The sequence below is a fragment of the Panulirus ornatus genome, chromosome 43 (genome assembly GCF_036320965.1).
Source record: "Panulirus ornatus isolate Po-2019 chromosome 43, ASM3632096v1, whole genome shotgun sequence".
NCBI classification, from domain to species: domain Eukaryota; kingdom Metazoa; phylum Arthropoda; class Malacostraca; order Decapoda; family Palinuridae; genus Panulirus; species Panulirus ornatus.
The window spans coordinates 33,137,456-33,154,148 of NC_092266.1; the positions used below are offsets into that span (position 1 = coordinate 33,137,456).

Here is a 16,693-nt window from a genome sequence, read left to right on the forward strand (position 1 = left end):
GTGATGTTACATCGGTTATTTCATGTTTGTATGAATGCCAAATTCGTGAGATGACAGTGAGGAAGGGTGATAGTGATATTCTTCTAAGTCATAATGAAATGAGGTAAAAATTACCACAATTTTTATATGCAGATGCTGCTGTACTATTAGCTAAATCAGATGAGTTGGATAGAATCATCAGTTGCTTTAGTGGTATATAAGGATGGTTGTAGGGAAGCTAAAGTTAAGAGCAATTGTGTGAGGGAAAACAATTAGTAGACTGGTTTTTCTTTCTCAACCTAATTGCTTTTCCCACTTTAGTAAAGTAGTGTCAGGAACAAAAAAGAATAATGGCTTCATTTGCACATGTCTTGCTCTTTCTCTCATGTATAATGTACTGAAACCCATGCTTGCTATCCACAGTTAACCCTATTACACTGCTCCATAGTCGACCTTGACCACTTCATATACCCTCTTTCAACCTGCTGGCAGCATGTTACCCACTCTCCGGTATACCACATCACTCAAATTTGTTTCTGTCCAATGAATGCTTCTTGCCCTCTTGAACATTCACACCCTATACCCAGAGGCTACTTTACTCCAACATCTGTTTCCTCATTTTACCCTTTTTCTTGCTTCCTCCACTTTTTACTTCAAGATCCTCTTAGTCAGTCTTTCTTCTTTCTTCCTGTACATATGCTTGAACCATTTCTGCCTTCCTTGGTTGTCCCTCACAGTTGGAGTGTGCTTACTACCACACCTCATTCTGACATTGCCGTTTTTTGCACAGTCAACATGCCTAACTTCACGTATCATCATCTGGCATTTCATTTCCAACACAAGCACCTTCTTCCTTTCTTTTATATTCAGAGCCCAAGACTTGCATTCGTGCATCACTGTAAGAAATACTATCCCTTTGAACGTGCCCATTTTTGCCCTTAAAGACATTGAATTCTTCCTCATTCTCCAAATAATTTCTAATAGTCCCAGTATACACAGTCTACTCATCCTTCTCTTTAATCTAAGATGGAGCTCAGTTTGCCATGGAAATATAAGAGATTTGCAATGCATAACCCCATTCCTGAATTTGTACCTGCCAGTAGTTATCTAATTCTTTTCTAATTATCTTTTCCAGCATTTTAAAGGCCATACTTATTAAGATGACTGCTTTTTTATTAAATGCAATTTCTTGATTACCTTTTTTACAGACAGGCATGACATATGCTCTGTTCTATCTCTTAGGTACTGCCTTCCTTTGGAACAGTATATTACATAGCCCAGCAAGTTTATCCACACATATTTCAAGCATACAAGGAGAGACTTCATCAGGAGCATGAGCCTTATATAGGTTGAGGTGTTTTGATAGCATTGTTATGTCTTATCCATCAATTTCAATGCCTTTCAAGTCTTCTTCCCCATCCCATTTTGATTGTACTTGGGCAATAATGCTTTCTGCTGTGCACCTGTGTTCACATTCTTGTCATTGTGATTCCTTAAGAACGATACATGAGAGAAACTTCTTACTTTTTTTATGTGACAAATTGTTTAGATTTGGGTACTTAATTGTGTTGAATTGTATATTGTTGAAGAAATCTGTTTTTTTTCTTTTCTTCTTGCAGTTTAGGAGAGTTGGATGATAAGGACAAATTTATGACATGTATGTATTAGGCAAAATCTAGCATCATTGCATACTTATTTTTTTTTCTTTTATTATTATTTTGCTTTGTCGCTGTTTCCTGCGTTAGCGAGGTAGCGCAAGGAAACAGATGAAAGAATGGCCCAACCCACCCACGTACACATGTATATACATACATGTCCACACATGCAAATATACATACCTATACATCTCAACGTATACATATATATACACACACAGACATATACATATATACACATGTACATAATTCATACTGTCTGCCTTTATTCATTCCCATCGCCACCTCGCCACACATGAAATAACAACCCCCTCCCCCCTCATGTGTGCGAAGTAGCGCTAGGAAAAGACAACAAAGGCCACATTTGTTCACACTCAGTCTCTAGCTGTCATGTAATAATGCACCAAAACCACAGCTCCCTTTCTACATCCAGGCCCCACAGAACTTTCCATGGTTTACCTCAGACACTTCACATGCCCTGGTTCAATCTATTGACAGCATGTCAACCCCGGTATACCACATCGTTCCAATTCACTCTATTCCTTGCAAGCCTTTCACCCTCCTGCATGTTCAGGCCCTGATCACAAAATCTTTTTCACTCCATCTTTCCACCTCCAATTTGGTCTCCCACTTCTCGTTCCCTCCACCTCTGACACATATATCCTCTTTGTCAATCTTTCCTCACTCATTCTCTCCATGTGCCCAAACCATTTCAGAACACCCTCTTCTGCTCTCTCAACCACGTTCTTTTTATTTCCACACATCTCTCTTACCGTATTATTACTTACTCGATCAAACCACCTCACACCACATATTGTCCTCAAACATCTCATTTCCAGCACATCCACCCTCCTGCGCACAACTCTATCCATAGCCCACGCCTTACAACCATACAACATTGTTGGAACCACTATTCCTTCAAACATACCCATTTTTGCTTTCCGAGATAATGTTCTCGACTTCCACACATTCTTCAAGGCTCCCAGAATTTTCGCCCCCTCCCCCACCCTATGATTCACTTCCTATTCCATGGTTCCATCCGCTGCCAAATCCACTCCCAGATATCTAAAACACTTCACTTCCTCCAGTTTTTCTCCATTCAAACTTACCTCCCAATTGACTTGACCCTCAACCCTACTGTACCTAATAACCTTGCTCTTATTCACATTTACTCTCAACTTTCTTCTTTCACACACTTTACCAAACTCAGTCATCAGCTTCTGCAGTTTCTCACATGAATCAGCCACCAGCGCTGTATCATCAGTGAACAACAACTGACTCACTTCCCAAGCTCTCTCATCCACAACAGACTGCATACTTGCCCCTCTTTCCAAAACTCTTGCATTCACCTCCCTAACAACCCCATCCATGAACAAATTAAACAACCATGGAGACATCACACACCCCTGCCGCAAACCTACATTCACTGAGAACCAATCACTTTCCTCTCTTCCTACACGTACACATGCCTTACATCCTCGATAAGAACTTTTCACTGCTTCTAACAACTTGCCTCCCACACCATATATTTTTGATACCTTCCACAGAGCATCTCTATCAACTCTATCATATGCCTTTTCCAGATCCATAAATGCTACATACAAATCCATTTGCTTTTCTAAGTATTTCTTGCATACATTCTTCAAAGCAAACACCTGATCCACACATCCTCTACCACTTCTGAAACCACACTGCTCCTCCCCAATCTGATGCTCTGTACATTCCTTCACCCTCTCAATCAATACCCCCCCATATAATTTCCCAGGAATACTCAACAAACTTATACCTCCGTAATTTGAGCACTCACTCTTATCCCCTTTGCCTTTGTACAATGGCACTGTGCAAGCATTCTGCCAATCCTCAGGCACCTCAGGGTAGTGAGTGATGGGATGAAGTAGTAAGATTATTAGTGAAAGAGAAGAGAGAGGCATTTAGACAATTTTTGCAGGGAAATAATGCAAATGGGTGGAAGATGTATAAAAGAAAGAGCAGGAGGTCAAGAGAATGGTGCAAGAGGTGAAAAAGAGGGCAAATGAGAATTGGGGTGAGAGAGTATCATTAAATTTTAGGGAGAATAAAAAGATGCTTTGGAAGGCGGTAAATAAAGTGCGTAAGACGAGGGAACAAATGGGAACTTCAGTGAAGGGGGCTAATGGGGAGGTGATAACAAGTAGTGGTGATGTGAGAAGGAGATTGAGTGAGTATTTTGAAGGCTTGTTGAATGTGTTTGATGATAGCGTGGTAGATATAGGGTGTTTTGGTCGAGGTGGTGTGCAAAGTGAGAGGGTTAGGGAAAATGATTTAGTAAACAGAGAAGAGGTAGTAAAAGCTTTGTGGAAGATGAAAGCCAGCAAGGCAGCAGGTTTGGATGGTATTGCAGTGGAATTTATTAAAAAAGGGGGTGACTGTATTGTTGACTGGTTGGTAAGGTTATTAAATGTATGTATGATTCATGCTTATTTGTGCATATTAATTTGATCATTAGGAAATTTTTTGTGGCTGTACATTTAACTCCTGGGTGGACATCAGTCAACATAAGTGACTCTTCTTTAACCCGCTCACTACAGTCATAACATTTACTTTTCTGTTCACTGCAGAAAGAGCATACATGAAAAGAAAATTAAATCTCTGCCTATACCTTTAGGCAAAATATTTGGCCATGAATGCTTGTAATAGTATCCCATGCAATGTTACTAGATTGTACGTCCTAATTTTTTGTTCTGTACACTGGTCTATCTGTGTGGAGATATAAAGGAGGCACTCTGTGAGATATGTGCTCCCCCAGTAGCTGATAATCTGCAAAGCTGTGACACTTACAAAAAATAGATATTAGTAATGAAAACCCTTATTGACAATATATGGTTGTGACAAAAACAATTCCAACAATATGACTGATCCACTTTGTGTGTCTGATAATATTCTTGGCATACCTAATATGACTGGTGGCTTAGCAGCATAACTTTAAGAATGCAAAGAATAGAGTAAATTGGAATAATGTAGTATACTGGGATCGATGTGCTGTCAGTGGACTGAACCAGGGCATGGAGAACGTCTTGGGTAAACCTTTGAAAGGTCTGTGGGGCCTGGATGTGGATAGGTAGTTGTGGTTTCACTGCAATACACATGGCAATTAGAGACTGAGTGTGAATGAATGTGGCCTTCTTTTTTTGTTTTCCTGGCACCACCTTGCTGACACAGGTGGTTGTGATGCTGTTTTCTATGGGGCAGGGTGGCATTGGGAATGGATGAAGACAAGTGAGTATAAATATGCACATGTGTATTTATGTATATGGCTGTGTATGTGTATGTATATGTATTTATATGTGTACATGTTGATATGTATATGTATGTATATGTACATGTATGGGCATGTATGTATGTGTGTATATGAGTGGATGGGTCTTCGTCTGTTTCCTGGTGCTACCTCGCTGATGCAGGAAATGGAGATCAAGTATAATGAATAAATATACAATAGCACATAAACTGTGATTCACCTGGTTGAGTTGGTATGTTTTTAGAACATTTTATAAAATCACATAGACATGCACAAACAGTACACAGTTTATATTAGGTCTGCCACAGTCAAAGGGTTAAATCATGTGTTCCCTCTTACTGCTTCTCTTTCAGCACACAACTAAACAAGCTTTCCTCATTTTCTTTACATCCACCTCTTGCATTCAGATGCCCTTGCATCAACATTCATTCATTTGTGTTGGAACTACTAAAGCACTCATTCAGCTAAAATGCACTGCTTTCTTCTTTGCTCCCATTAATACCATGTGTATAAGCACTAACAGTCACCCATCTTTTGCATTGTGCTTTCTACTTTCATTCTAACACACATCACTCTTGCTCTCACTTCCTTGCATTTTACAACACAGTTCCCCAACTCTTTCTTCATCAGAAGTACCTCCCTTTCTTTTGCTCTAATTCTCTCACTAATCTCAGATGTCCCTGAACCATTCCTACTCACTTCCTCTCAAATTTATTTTAGTCAGAGACAGAACATTCAGATTTCTTTCATCAAATATAGCAACTATCTTCCTCTTCTTTTTACCATTGTTACAGCCACACACATTCACACACCCATGTCTGAGCATTCAAGTGTAAATGAAGTACAGGTATGGTAAAGATTGAAAATATGAGAAATCATTAGAAAGAATTATGGATGAAAAGTCTTTTCGGACAGGATGGTCATTTAAGTAAATTGCAGTTAATTATTAAGTCACTGGTCGTCATAGTAGTGCAGTTGAAAAAGGGATAGACCATGAAAGAAATGAATGGATGCAGTGAGAGTGGTGTATGTTTAGGGACATTTCAGTTAAAGATGCCAGAGAAATCTGTATCCAGATAGATATTGATGCTAGAGAAATATGTATCTAGATTGACATGGATGCCAGAGAAATCTATATTTAGGTAGATATAGATGCAAGAGGAATGATTTGATATCAGGTGCAATGAAAGTGGTTCTTATACTGAGATGCTGCAGATGGAGATGTTGGTCTTACTTGATAAATCATCTTCGTGTGCAGAGTGAACCAAGTAAAAAGCTCTGCTGTGGGTGTGGAAGTTCATGTTTCACTGGCTCAGATTATCATGGAATAAGATTGTTTATGAGTGATTTTAGAAGCTGTATGTACTTGAGCCACCCCACAAAATTCAGAATGAAGTTAGTGATTATATACAGAAAAAGATGGTTCATTTTCATTTTTAGAGGTTGAAAAGAAATATTAACTATATTCATGTTCTCTTTTGCATTTATCATAATAGATTACATATGTATATTTTATGTATATTTCATGTCACATGGATAACCAAAAGAAGCTGTAATTGTGTTTTCAGTTATTGAAATATACTCCTGAAGGACATCCTGACTACCATAATACTCAGGAAGCATTGACAGCCTCTGAAACTCTTTGTGCACAAGTAAGTATATTTCAGCAACAGTAAATCTTTATACAGTACTTGACTTTTATTTAAACTTTTGTTACATATGAAAATTATACCAGAAGTACCCTTTAGGTGTTGAAGTAAGAAACTGGATTTGATACCTTCTGGAAGTGGTGTGCGAGAAATTAGTTTTAATGTGTGTTTGGTCAACCACTCATACCTCATGCCCTCTTATGAATTTGAAAGGCTGTGTGGGTTGTAACAAGTAGGTGTTTTTTAATCTTAGTAAGTCTGATGGTGGGACTGATGTCTGATCCAGGTTGCTGATGCCTCATTACCTGTAACATAGGGCTTAATGTTTTCTTAGTATTGAAGATTTTATCTTAGTTTAAGATCCTTTACTGGAATAAGACTTCATCAAAACTGTTTTTGTATGGATTTTTCTTTCATTCGTTCTCTTCAACAGATGTAGCCAAAAATCTGTTTTATTTTTCCTGTATCATTATTTAGTATGTTTGAAAAATGATTTACTCATGACAGCTAGGGAATGGACATGAGTGAATGTGGCCTTTTCTTTGTTTGTGGCAGCACTACTTTGCTAATGCAGGAAACAACAAATAAGTATGAAAGAAAAGAAAAAAAGATTTCGTTTGGCCAGAAATGAAAATTGATGAGCAAAATCATAGGCCAGTAGTTCAATAGTTGTATTAAGAATTATTAAAACATAGCTAATTGAGTGCAAGAGAATGTGACTAGTAATTCAAAGGTTGATATAAGTCAGAAAAAATCAGTGGAGTGTGAAATCATTCAAATAGTTGCTTTGTCACTCCTTGTTCTATGTAAACAATACATATAACAAAAGAGCAGAAATTGGATCATTTTAGGAAGGAAAAAAAATATGAAAATTACCTATAAAGAATATGTATTACATTATTGGATCATCAAATCAGGACTCACTGAAGAACAAAGAGACTGTCAATAATGAGGCATTTCTCTAATTTGATCAATGTTGAAATAAATGAGAATGATTTGATAATGATGATAAATGAACAGAGAGAAGCTCTCTGTCTGTGCCAGATGGAATTCCTGTGATCATCTGAAAATATAGAAAGAAATTGACAACAAGACCATTGATACTAATGTTGAGTAAGAGTCTAGAAGACAGTATTATCGTTGAAATGCAGAAAATGACATACAGCCAAGAGAAATGATAAAATATAATTAGAGATGAGATTGTTTAATCTTTAGAAGAAGGTAAACTGATAACAGATTAAGAACAGGGGTTTTGAAACAAAAGTTCTTATTCAATGCATCTAATGTAATTCTCTCGTTACATATATAACTGAGATTTCAGAATCCCCTCAAATGTTGTTTTTTCATTTTTTCTATGTGTAGGCTTCAGTCATGGATAAAAAGCCACATTAAGATGAGCCTTGATTGAAATACAAAGAGGTAACAAAAGAGAAAAAGAAAAGACAAATTTTGGAGGAAGTAAAAAACCTGTCTTTTAAAAAGTGATAAGTCATAATTATTAGAAAAAAATGTAAGAAGGTAGAGAGTTCCAAAGCTTCAATATGAAAGGAAAAACAGTCATCAAAATGGCCCACCCTTGAGTTGCCAGTGGCCAGACAGTGATCATGTGACACAGGAGTTTGCTGAGTATTGCGTGGTCTAGCTAGTGATGGGGGCACACAGGCAGTCAGCTCTTGTGAGCAAAAACCAAAGTAAGAACTAAAGGAGAAGGGAAGTGAGCCAACACTGCGGCATAGAGCAAGCAGATCAAGTTTTGAAGTTAGCTTGGGAGATTTGTTGAGTTGGACAGATCAATCTTTTATATAAATGGAGCATCTGTTTGCGAGAAAAGAAATTTCGACATCTAGAAATGACTTTCAGTTTTTCAGAGGCAGACTTAACTGTTTCCATTATGTGGGGTTTCCAAGATAGTGTGGATGTTATAGTAATACCCATTATATTCATTGAGTCAAGAGGTGGAATTACAGATCATGTAAAAGAGAGAGGAAAGTTGTTAGAAGTTTTCAGTAGAGAGACAGCAGAAACTGGATCTTAAGGCATTAAACTTAACCAGATTACATTTTCCCCACTGAGATATCCTGTCCAAGTCAGTGTTTATTAAGGAAGTTGTGTTGAGATGAGATGCAGATTGAGTGAGAATAGAAGGAACAGATTTGAAGGTTGTGAAGAGATGCAGTGTGAGTCATCAGCAAGTGAGTGCATTCATTTATTTGTAGAAGGGAGGAAACTGTTGATGAAAAGAAGAAAAAGTGTAGGAAACAGGACAGAACCTTAAAGGACACCATTGTTGATGGAGAAAGTGGGGAGAGGCTGATTCATCAATGACCACAGAGATAGATCACCTGTAGAGTAAGATAGATATCAAGGAGATATCAAGGAGCAAAGTGAAGAGGGAAGCCAAAAGAGGGGAGCTTAGAGACTTAGACTTTAAAAATCCTTTCAAAAAAGCACCACATGAAAAAGATTTTTTGATGAAATTAAAGTTTATGGTAGAGGAAATTGAATATGATCTTACACAGACAGGAAACAATGTTAGGTACTAAATGGGGAAACATCCACCTGTTACCATAACATGTTGGGTACCACAAGGCTCAGTCTTAGGATTAATTTATTTGTGCTATACACCATACTTCTTTTTCTGAAAGCAAAGCCATAATATTCGAATTAGCTTTTGTAGAAGTTGTCTGAATTTTTATTCACTTTACCTCTTTTTTGCTACTTTCTAGGTTAATGAGGCAGTGAGTCAGAGGGACAACACTGACAAATTGGAGTGGATGCAGGGACATGTAACCTGTGAAGGCTTGCAAGAACGTCTAGTGTTCAACTCTCTTACTAATACCCTTGGTCCAAGGAAACTTCTCCACACAGGTGTATTACATAAGGTAATATATGAATTGTGTGGAATATTCATTAACCAGCATTTCAAGGGGATTCTTGAGCATATAAGAAGACATGCTGTTACAGAGGTTAATAGTATATAGGAGGGGTTCCGCATATGATATACCTGATATGTAATATGTTAGTTATGAATATAGAAATGGTGGAATACAGAAAAAAAAAAGAGATGTTCTGTTCATTATTCAAAGCAGAGAATATTATGAAGATGTGGTCAAGTTCTGTGCAATAGCAGGACTTACCTGCTGAGCTTGATAGCATGAGAAAGGCATGATAGATCCAAAGCTCCTGTCCAACATCATATGGATGTAAGATAAATGAAAAATCTTTCTTACTGATGATAATATTGCCCTTATCCACTGGTACCCCTAAGGACTTCGTTCTAGTAGTTGGCCATTAATACAGGGTTTAAATGAAATTCCTCAGTAATGAAAGTTCCTATTAGTGGATGGGGCCATGTCATTTCCTAAACTCACTGGCCAGTAGCTGTCAGAAAGTCTTCAACTAAGCAAGAGAGCACAACCAAGGATTGCTTTCTTATGCAAGCAGTAGGCCAAGTGGTAAGCTGCTTCTTGCATGTAAGCATAGGTGTTCATCCTTATGGTAAGTATTTTACAGATATCAGAAACATAAGTAGTTTGAACAGATAGACTCCACTAGTTACTTTTCCAGTTAACTTCCATTCCGTTTAAGAAACCCTTCTCTGATAGCAGCTTGAGACTCCAGCTTCTTTAAATGAGATTCTTGGGGGTGGATGGGCCTGGGAAGAGGATCAACTACTGTTTGTAGATGACACAACTTTGTTAGCAGCCTCTAATTAGAAATTCCAGAATCTGTTGTCAAAGTTTAAGAGTGTATGAAAGGAGAAAGTTGGAAGTAAATGTGAAAAAAGTAAGAAAGTTAGGAGCAACAAGGGGGTGAGAAAAGATGGTATGAATGTCAGTTTAAATGGGGGGATTTAGAGGACTTAAAGGTATTTAGGCATCTGGTGAATGTGGCAGTGGATGGAACTATGGGGGCTGAAGTAATTCAGAGAGTGGAGGAGGGAGCTAAGGCCCTGGGTACATTAAGCTGCATGTGGAAAGATAAGTCAGTTTCTCTTATGGCAAAGATGGATATGTAAGTAGATATAGTACTCCCAACAGTATTGTATGGATGTGGGTCTTAGGCCTTGAATGCAAAAGAGTGGAAGGGGTTGGATGTCCTGGAAATATAATGTTTGAGGAAAATATATGGTATGAAGAGGTTTGATTTGATAAAGAATGACTGAGTCAGGGAGGGAAGTGTTAATAAGCACATTCTGATTGACAGAGCTAACTACAGTGCGATGAAATAGTTTGGCTATGTTTGGCTATATGAGGAGCATGAGTGAAGGAAGGCTAGCTAAGAGGTTAGAAGGATGGAGTGAAGATTTTAGAGTATTGGTATCTGAACATTCATTAGGGTGAGAAGTATGCTGTGGATAGAATGAATTAAATTGATTTGATATATATGTATGTGAGAAATACTTAGAAAAGCAAATGGATTTGTATGTAGCATTTATGGATCTGGAGAAGGCATATGATAGAGTTGATAGAGATGCTCTGTGGAAGGTACTAAGAATATATGGTGTGGGAGGCAAGTTGTTAGAAGGAGTGAAAAGTTTTTATCGAGGATGTAAGGCATGTGTACGTGTAGGAAGAGAGGAAAGTGATTGGTTCTCAGTGAATGTAGGTTTGTTAGAAGCAGTGAAAAGTTTTTATCGAGGATGTAAGGCATGTGTACGTGTAGGAAGAGAGGAAAGTGATTGGTTCTCAGTGAATGTAGGTTTGTTAGAAGCAGTGAAAAGTTTTTATCGAGGATGTAAGGCATGTGTACGTGTAGGAAGAGAGGAAAGTGATTGGTTCTCAGTGAATGTAGGTTTGCGGCAGGGGTGTGTGATGTCTCCATGGTTGTTTAATTTGTTTATGGGTGGGGTTGTTAAGGAGGTGAATGCAAGAGTTTTGGAAAAAGGGGCAAGTATGCAGTCTGTTGTGGATGAGAGAGCTTGGGAAGTGAGTCAGTTGTTGTTCGCTGATGATACAGCGCTGGTGGCTGATTGATGTGAGAAACTGCAGAAGGTGGTGACTGAGTTTGGTAGAGTGTGTGAAAGAAGAAAGTTAAGAGTAAATGTGAATAAGAGCAAGGTTATTAGGTACAGTAGGGTTGAGGGTCAAGTCAATTGGGAGGTAAGTTTCAATGGAGAAAAACTGGAGGAAGTAAAGTGTTTTAGATATCTGGGAGTGGATCTGGCAGCGGATGGAACCATGGAAGCGGAAGTGAATGATAGGGTGGGGGAGGGTGCGAAAATCCTGAGAGCCTTGAAGAATGTGTGGAAGTCGAGAACAGTATCTCGGAAAGCAAAAATGGGTATGTTTGAAGGAATAGTGGTTCCAACAATGTTGTATGGATGCGAGGCGTGGGCTATGGATAGAGTTGTGCAGAGGAGGGTGGATGTGCTGAAAATGAGATGTTTAAGGACAATATGTGGTGTGAGGTGGTTTGATCGAGTAAGTAATGTAAGGGTGAGAGAGATGTGTGGAAATAAAAAGAGCATGGTTGAGAGAGCGGAAGAGGGTGTTTTGAAATGGTTTGGGTACATGTAGAGAATGAGTGAGGAAAGATTGACCAAGAGGATATATGTGTCGGAGGTGGAGGGAACGAGGAGAAGTGGGAGACCAAATTGGAGGTGGAAAGATGGAGTGAAAAGGATTTTGAGTGATCGGGGCCTGAACATGCAGGAGGGTGAAAGGCGTGCAAGGAATAGAGTGAATTGGATCGATGTGGTATACCGGGGTTGACGTGCTGTCAGTGGATTGAATCAGGGCATGTGAAGCGTCTGGGGTAAACCATGGAAAGTTGTGTGGGGCCTGGATGTGGAAAGGGAGCTGTGGTTTCGGGCATTATTGCATGACAGCTAGAGACTGAGTGTGAATGAATGGGGCCTTTGTTGTCTTTTCTAGTGCTACTTCGCACACATGAGGGGGGGAGGGGGATGGTATTCCATGTGTGGCGAGGTGGCGATGGGAATGAATAAAGGCAGACAGTGTGAGTTGTGTGCATGGGTGTATGTGTATGTGTCTGTGTGTGTATATATATGTGTACATTAAGATGTATAGGTATGTATATTTGCGTGTGTGGACGTGTATGCATATACATGTGTATGGGGGTAGGTTGGGCCATATATGCAGTCATTGGGATGAACAGGGAATATGAAGTGGTCACGATAAACTGTGAAGTAATCTGTGGGGCTCTGCTTGGGATGAAAGACTTCAATTTTAGGACATTATACATAACAGCTGGAAATTTTGATGTGCGTGAATGTGGCTTTGTGTCGTCTTGACAATCTTGCTAAAGCAAGAAAGATAATTATTAGTATTATTTTTTAACACTTCATTGCCCTTTCCTATGTTAGTGGGTTAGCACCAGGAACAGATGAAGAAAGGCCACATTCACTCACATCCATACTCTGGCTGTCATGTGCAGTGCACTGTAACCACATCTCCCTATCCGCCACCAGGTCCCTCAGACCTTTACATGGTTTACCCCAGCTGCTTCATATACCCTGGTTCAGTCCATTGACAACATGTCGACCCCTGTATACCATATAATTCCAGTTCACTTTATCCTGCGCACACCTCTCACCTTCCTGCATGTTCAAGCCCTGATCCCTCATAATCCTTTTCACTACATCCTTCCATCTTCAATTTGGTCTCTACCTTTTCCTTGTTCCCTCCACTTCTAATATATATCTCCTTTATTTTATCCTTTCCTTACTCATTATTTCCATATGTCCAAACCATTTCAGCACACCCCTTTCAGCTTTCTCAACCACTCTTCTTATTACCACCCCCACCTCTCTTGCCCTTTATCCACTTAGATCAAAACACCTCACACCACATATTGTCCTTAAACATTTTAATTCATTATTATTGATATCATTATTGTTGTTATTATTATTATTATTTTATTTTATTTATTTTGCTTTGTCACTGTCTCCCACATTAGCGAGGCATTGCAAGGAAACAGAAGAAAGAATGGCCCAACCCACCCACATACACATGTATATACATACACGTCCACACACGCAAATATACATACCTATACATCTCATTGTATACATATATATACACCCACAGACATATACATATATACACATGTACATCTTTCATACTGTCTGCCTTTATTTATTCCCATTGCCACCTCGCCACACATGAAATAATAACCCCTCCCCCCTCATGTGTGCGAGGTAGTGCTAGGAAAAGACAACAAAGGCCACATTTGTTCACACTCAGTCTCTAGCTGTCATGTAATAATGCACCAAAGCCACAGCTCCCTTTCCACATCCAGGCCCCACAGAACTTTCCATGGTTTACCCCAGACGCTTCACATGCCCTGGTTCAATCCATTGACAGCACGTCGACCCCAGTATACCACATCGTTCCAATTCACTCTATTCCTTGCACGCCTTTCACCCTCCTGCATGTTCAGGCCCCGATCACTCAAAATCTTTTTCACTCCATCTTTCCACCTCCAATTTGGTCTCCCACTTCTCTTCGTTCCCTCCACCTCTGACACATATATCCTTTTGGTCAATCTTTCCTCACTCATTCTCTCCATGTGACCAAACCATTTCAAAACACCCTCTTCTGCTCTCTCAACCACACTCCATTTATTACCACACATCTCTCTTACCCTATTATTGCTTACTCGATCAAACCACCTCACACCACATATTGTCCTCAAACATCTCATTTCCAGCACATCCACCCTCCTGCGCACAACTCTATCCATAGCCCACGCCTCGCAACCATACAACATTGTTGGAACCACTATTCCTTCAAACATAGCCATTTTTGCTTTCGGAGATAATGTTCTCGACTTCCAAACATTCTTCAAGGCTCCCAGGATTTTCGACCCCTCCCCCACCCTATGATTCACTTCCGCTTCCATGATTCCATCCGCTGCCAGATCCACTCCCAGATATCTAAAACACTTTACTTCCTCCAGTTTTTCTCCATTCAAACCTACCTCCCAATTGACTTGACCCTCAATCCTACTGTACCTAATAACCTTGCTCTTATTCACATTTACTCTTAACTTTCTTCTTTCACACTCTTTACCAAACTCAGTCACCAGCTTCTGCAGTTTCTCACATGAATCAGCCATCAGTGCTGTATCATCAGCGAACAACAACTGACTCTTTTCCCAAGCTCTCTCATCCCCAACAGACTGCATACTTGCCCCTCTTTCCAAAACTCTTGCATTCACCTCCCTAACAACCCCATCCATAAACAAATTAAACAACCATGGAGACATCACACACCCCTGCTGCAAACCTACATTCACTACATTATTATTATTATTATTATTATTATTATTATTATTATTATTATTATTATTAGAGATGCTCTGTGGAAGGTATTAAGAATATATGGTGTGGGAGGAAAGTTGTTAGAAGCAGTGAAAAGTTTTTATCGAGGATGTAAGGCATGTGTACGTGTAGGAAGAGAGGAAAGTGATTGGTTCTCAGTGAATGTAGGTTTGCGGCAGGGGTGTGTGATGTCTCCATGGTTGTTTAATTTGTTTATGGATGGGGTTGTTAGGGAGGTAAATGCAAGAGTTTTGGAAAGAGGGGCAAGTATGAAGTCTGTTGGGGATGAGAGAGCTTGGGAAGTGAGTCAGTTGTTGTTCGCTGATGATACAGCGCTGGTGGCTGATTCATGTGAGAAACTGCAGAAGCTGGTGACTGAGTTTGGTAAAGTGTGTGGAAGAAGAAAGTTAAGAGTAAATGTGAATAAGAGCAAGGTTATTAGGTACAGTAGGGTTGAGGGTCAAGTCAATTGGGAGGTGAGTTTGAATGGAGAAAAACTGGAGGAAGTGAAGTGTTTTAGATATATGGGAGTGGATCTGGCAGCGGATGGAACCATGGAAGCGGAAGTGGATCATAGGGTGGGGGAGGGGGCGAAAATTCTGGGGGCCTTGAAGAATGTGTGGAAGTCGAGAACATTATCTCAGAAAGCAAAAATTGGTATGTTTGAAGGAGTAGTGGTTCCAACAATGTTGTATGGTTGCGAGGCGTGGGCTATGGATAGAGTGGTGCGCAGGAGGATGGATGTGCTGGAAATGAGATGTTTGAGGACAATGTGTGGTGTGAGGTGGTTTGATCGAGTGAGTAACATAAGGGTAAGAGAGATGTGTGGAAATAAAAAGAGCGTGGTTGAGAGAGCAGAAGAGGGTGTTTTGAAGTGGTTTGGGCACATGGAGAGAATGAGTGAGGAAAGATTGACCAAGAGGATATATGTGTCGGAGGTGGAGGGAACGAGGAGAAGAGGGAGACCAAATTGGAGGTGGAAAGATGGAGTGAAAAAGATTTTGTGTGATCGGGGCCTGAACATGCAGGAGGGTGAAAGGAGGGCAAGGAATAGAGTGAATTGGAGCGATGTGGTATACCGGGGTTGACGTGCTGTCAGTGGATTGAATCAAGGCATGTGAAGCGTCTGGGGTAAACCATGGAAAGCTGTGTAGGTATGTATATTTGCGTGTGTGGACGTATGTATATACATGTGTATGGGGGTGGGTTGGGCCATTTCTTTCGTCTGTTTCCTTGCGCTACCTCGCAAACGCGGGAGACAGCAACAAAGTATAATAAAAAAAAAATAATTATTATTATTATTATTATTATCACTATTATTATTTTTTTTTTCATACTATTCGCCATTTCCCACATTAGCAAGGTAGCATTAAGAACAGAGGACTGAGCCTTTGAGGGAATAATCCTCCTTGGCCCCCTCCTCTGTTCCTTCTTTAGGAAAACTAAAAACGAGAGGGGAGGATTTCCAGCCCTCCACTCCCATTATTATTATTATTATTATTATTATTATTATTATTATTATTATTATTATTATTATCAGTATTGAGTATAATGTTATTATTATACAATTAAAACTATTATTATTGTTATTAATATAATTGATTTGTAAATAGAACTGAAAGAGGTATGGAGATTCAATTTTCAGTAGTTAATCTACTTATGGTTCACAACAGATGCAACTAAAGAATGATCAGGTGTGAAATCTTGATTATCTTTTACACAGTGATACTGATCATGTTTTATTCATGTTTGATGAACTTTCTGTTTTGCTATCATTCAATATTTTTTCTAATGATTACTATTTTGTTAATTTATTTGAAAATTTGTGCATGTGTTCCTTCCTTTATCT

General features: G+C 39.3%; 1 protein-coding gene across 12 annotated transcripts in view; it reads left to right on the top strand.

Moving 5' to 3' along the window:
* LOC139762542 (intersectin-1-like) overlaps positions 1 to 16,693 on the top strand; it is a 382,245-nt gene that overhangs the window by 319,751 nt on the left and 45,801 nt on the right. For all 12 annotated transcript variants that reach the window (XM_071687542.1, XM_071687546.1, XM_071687541.1 and 9 more), the window contains 2 exons: positions 6,477 to 6,560; positions 9,284 to 9,439. In XM_071687542.1, the coding sequence (XP_071543643.1) occupies positions 6,477 to 6,560; positions 9,284 to 9,439 (240 nt within the window). The remainder of the gene's footprint in view (positions 1 to 6,476; positions 6,561 to 9,283; positions 9,440 to 16,693) is intronic.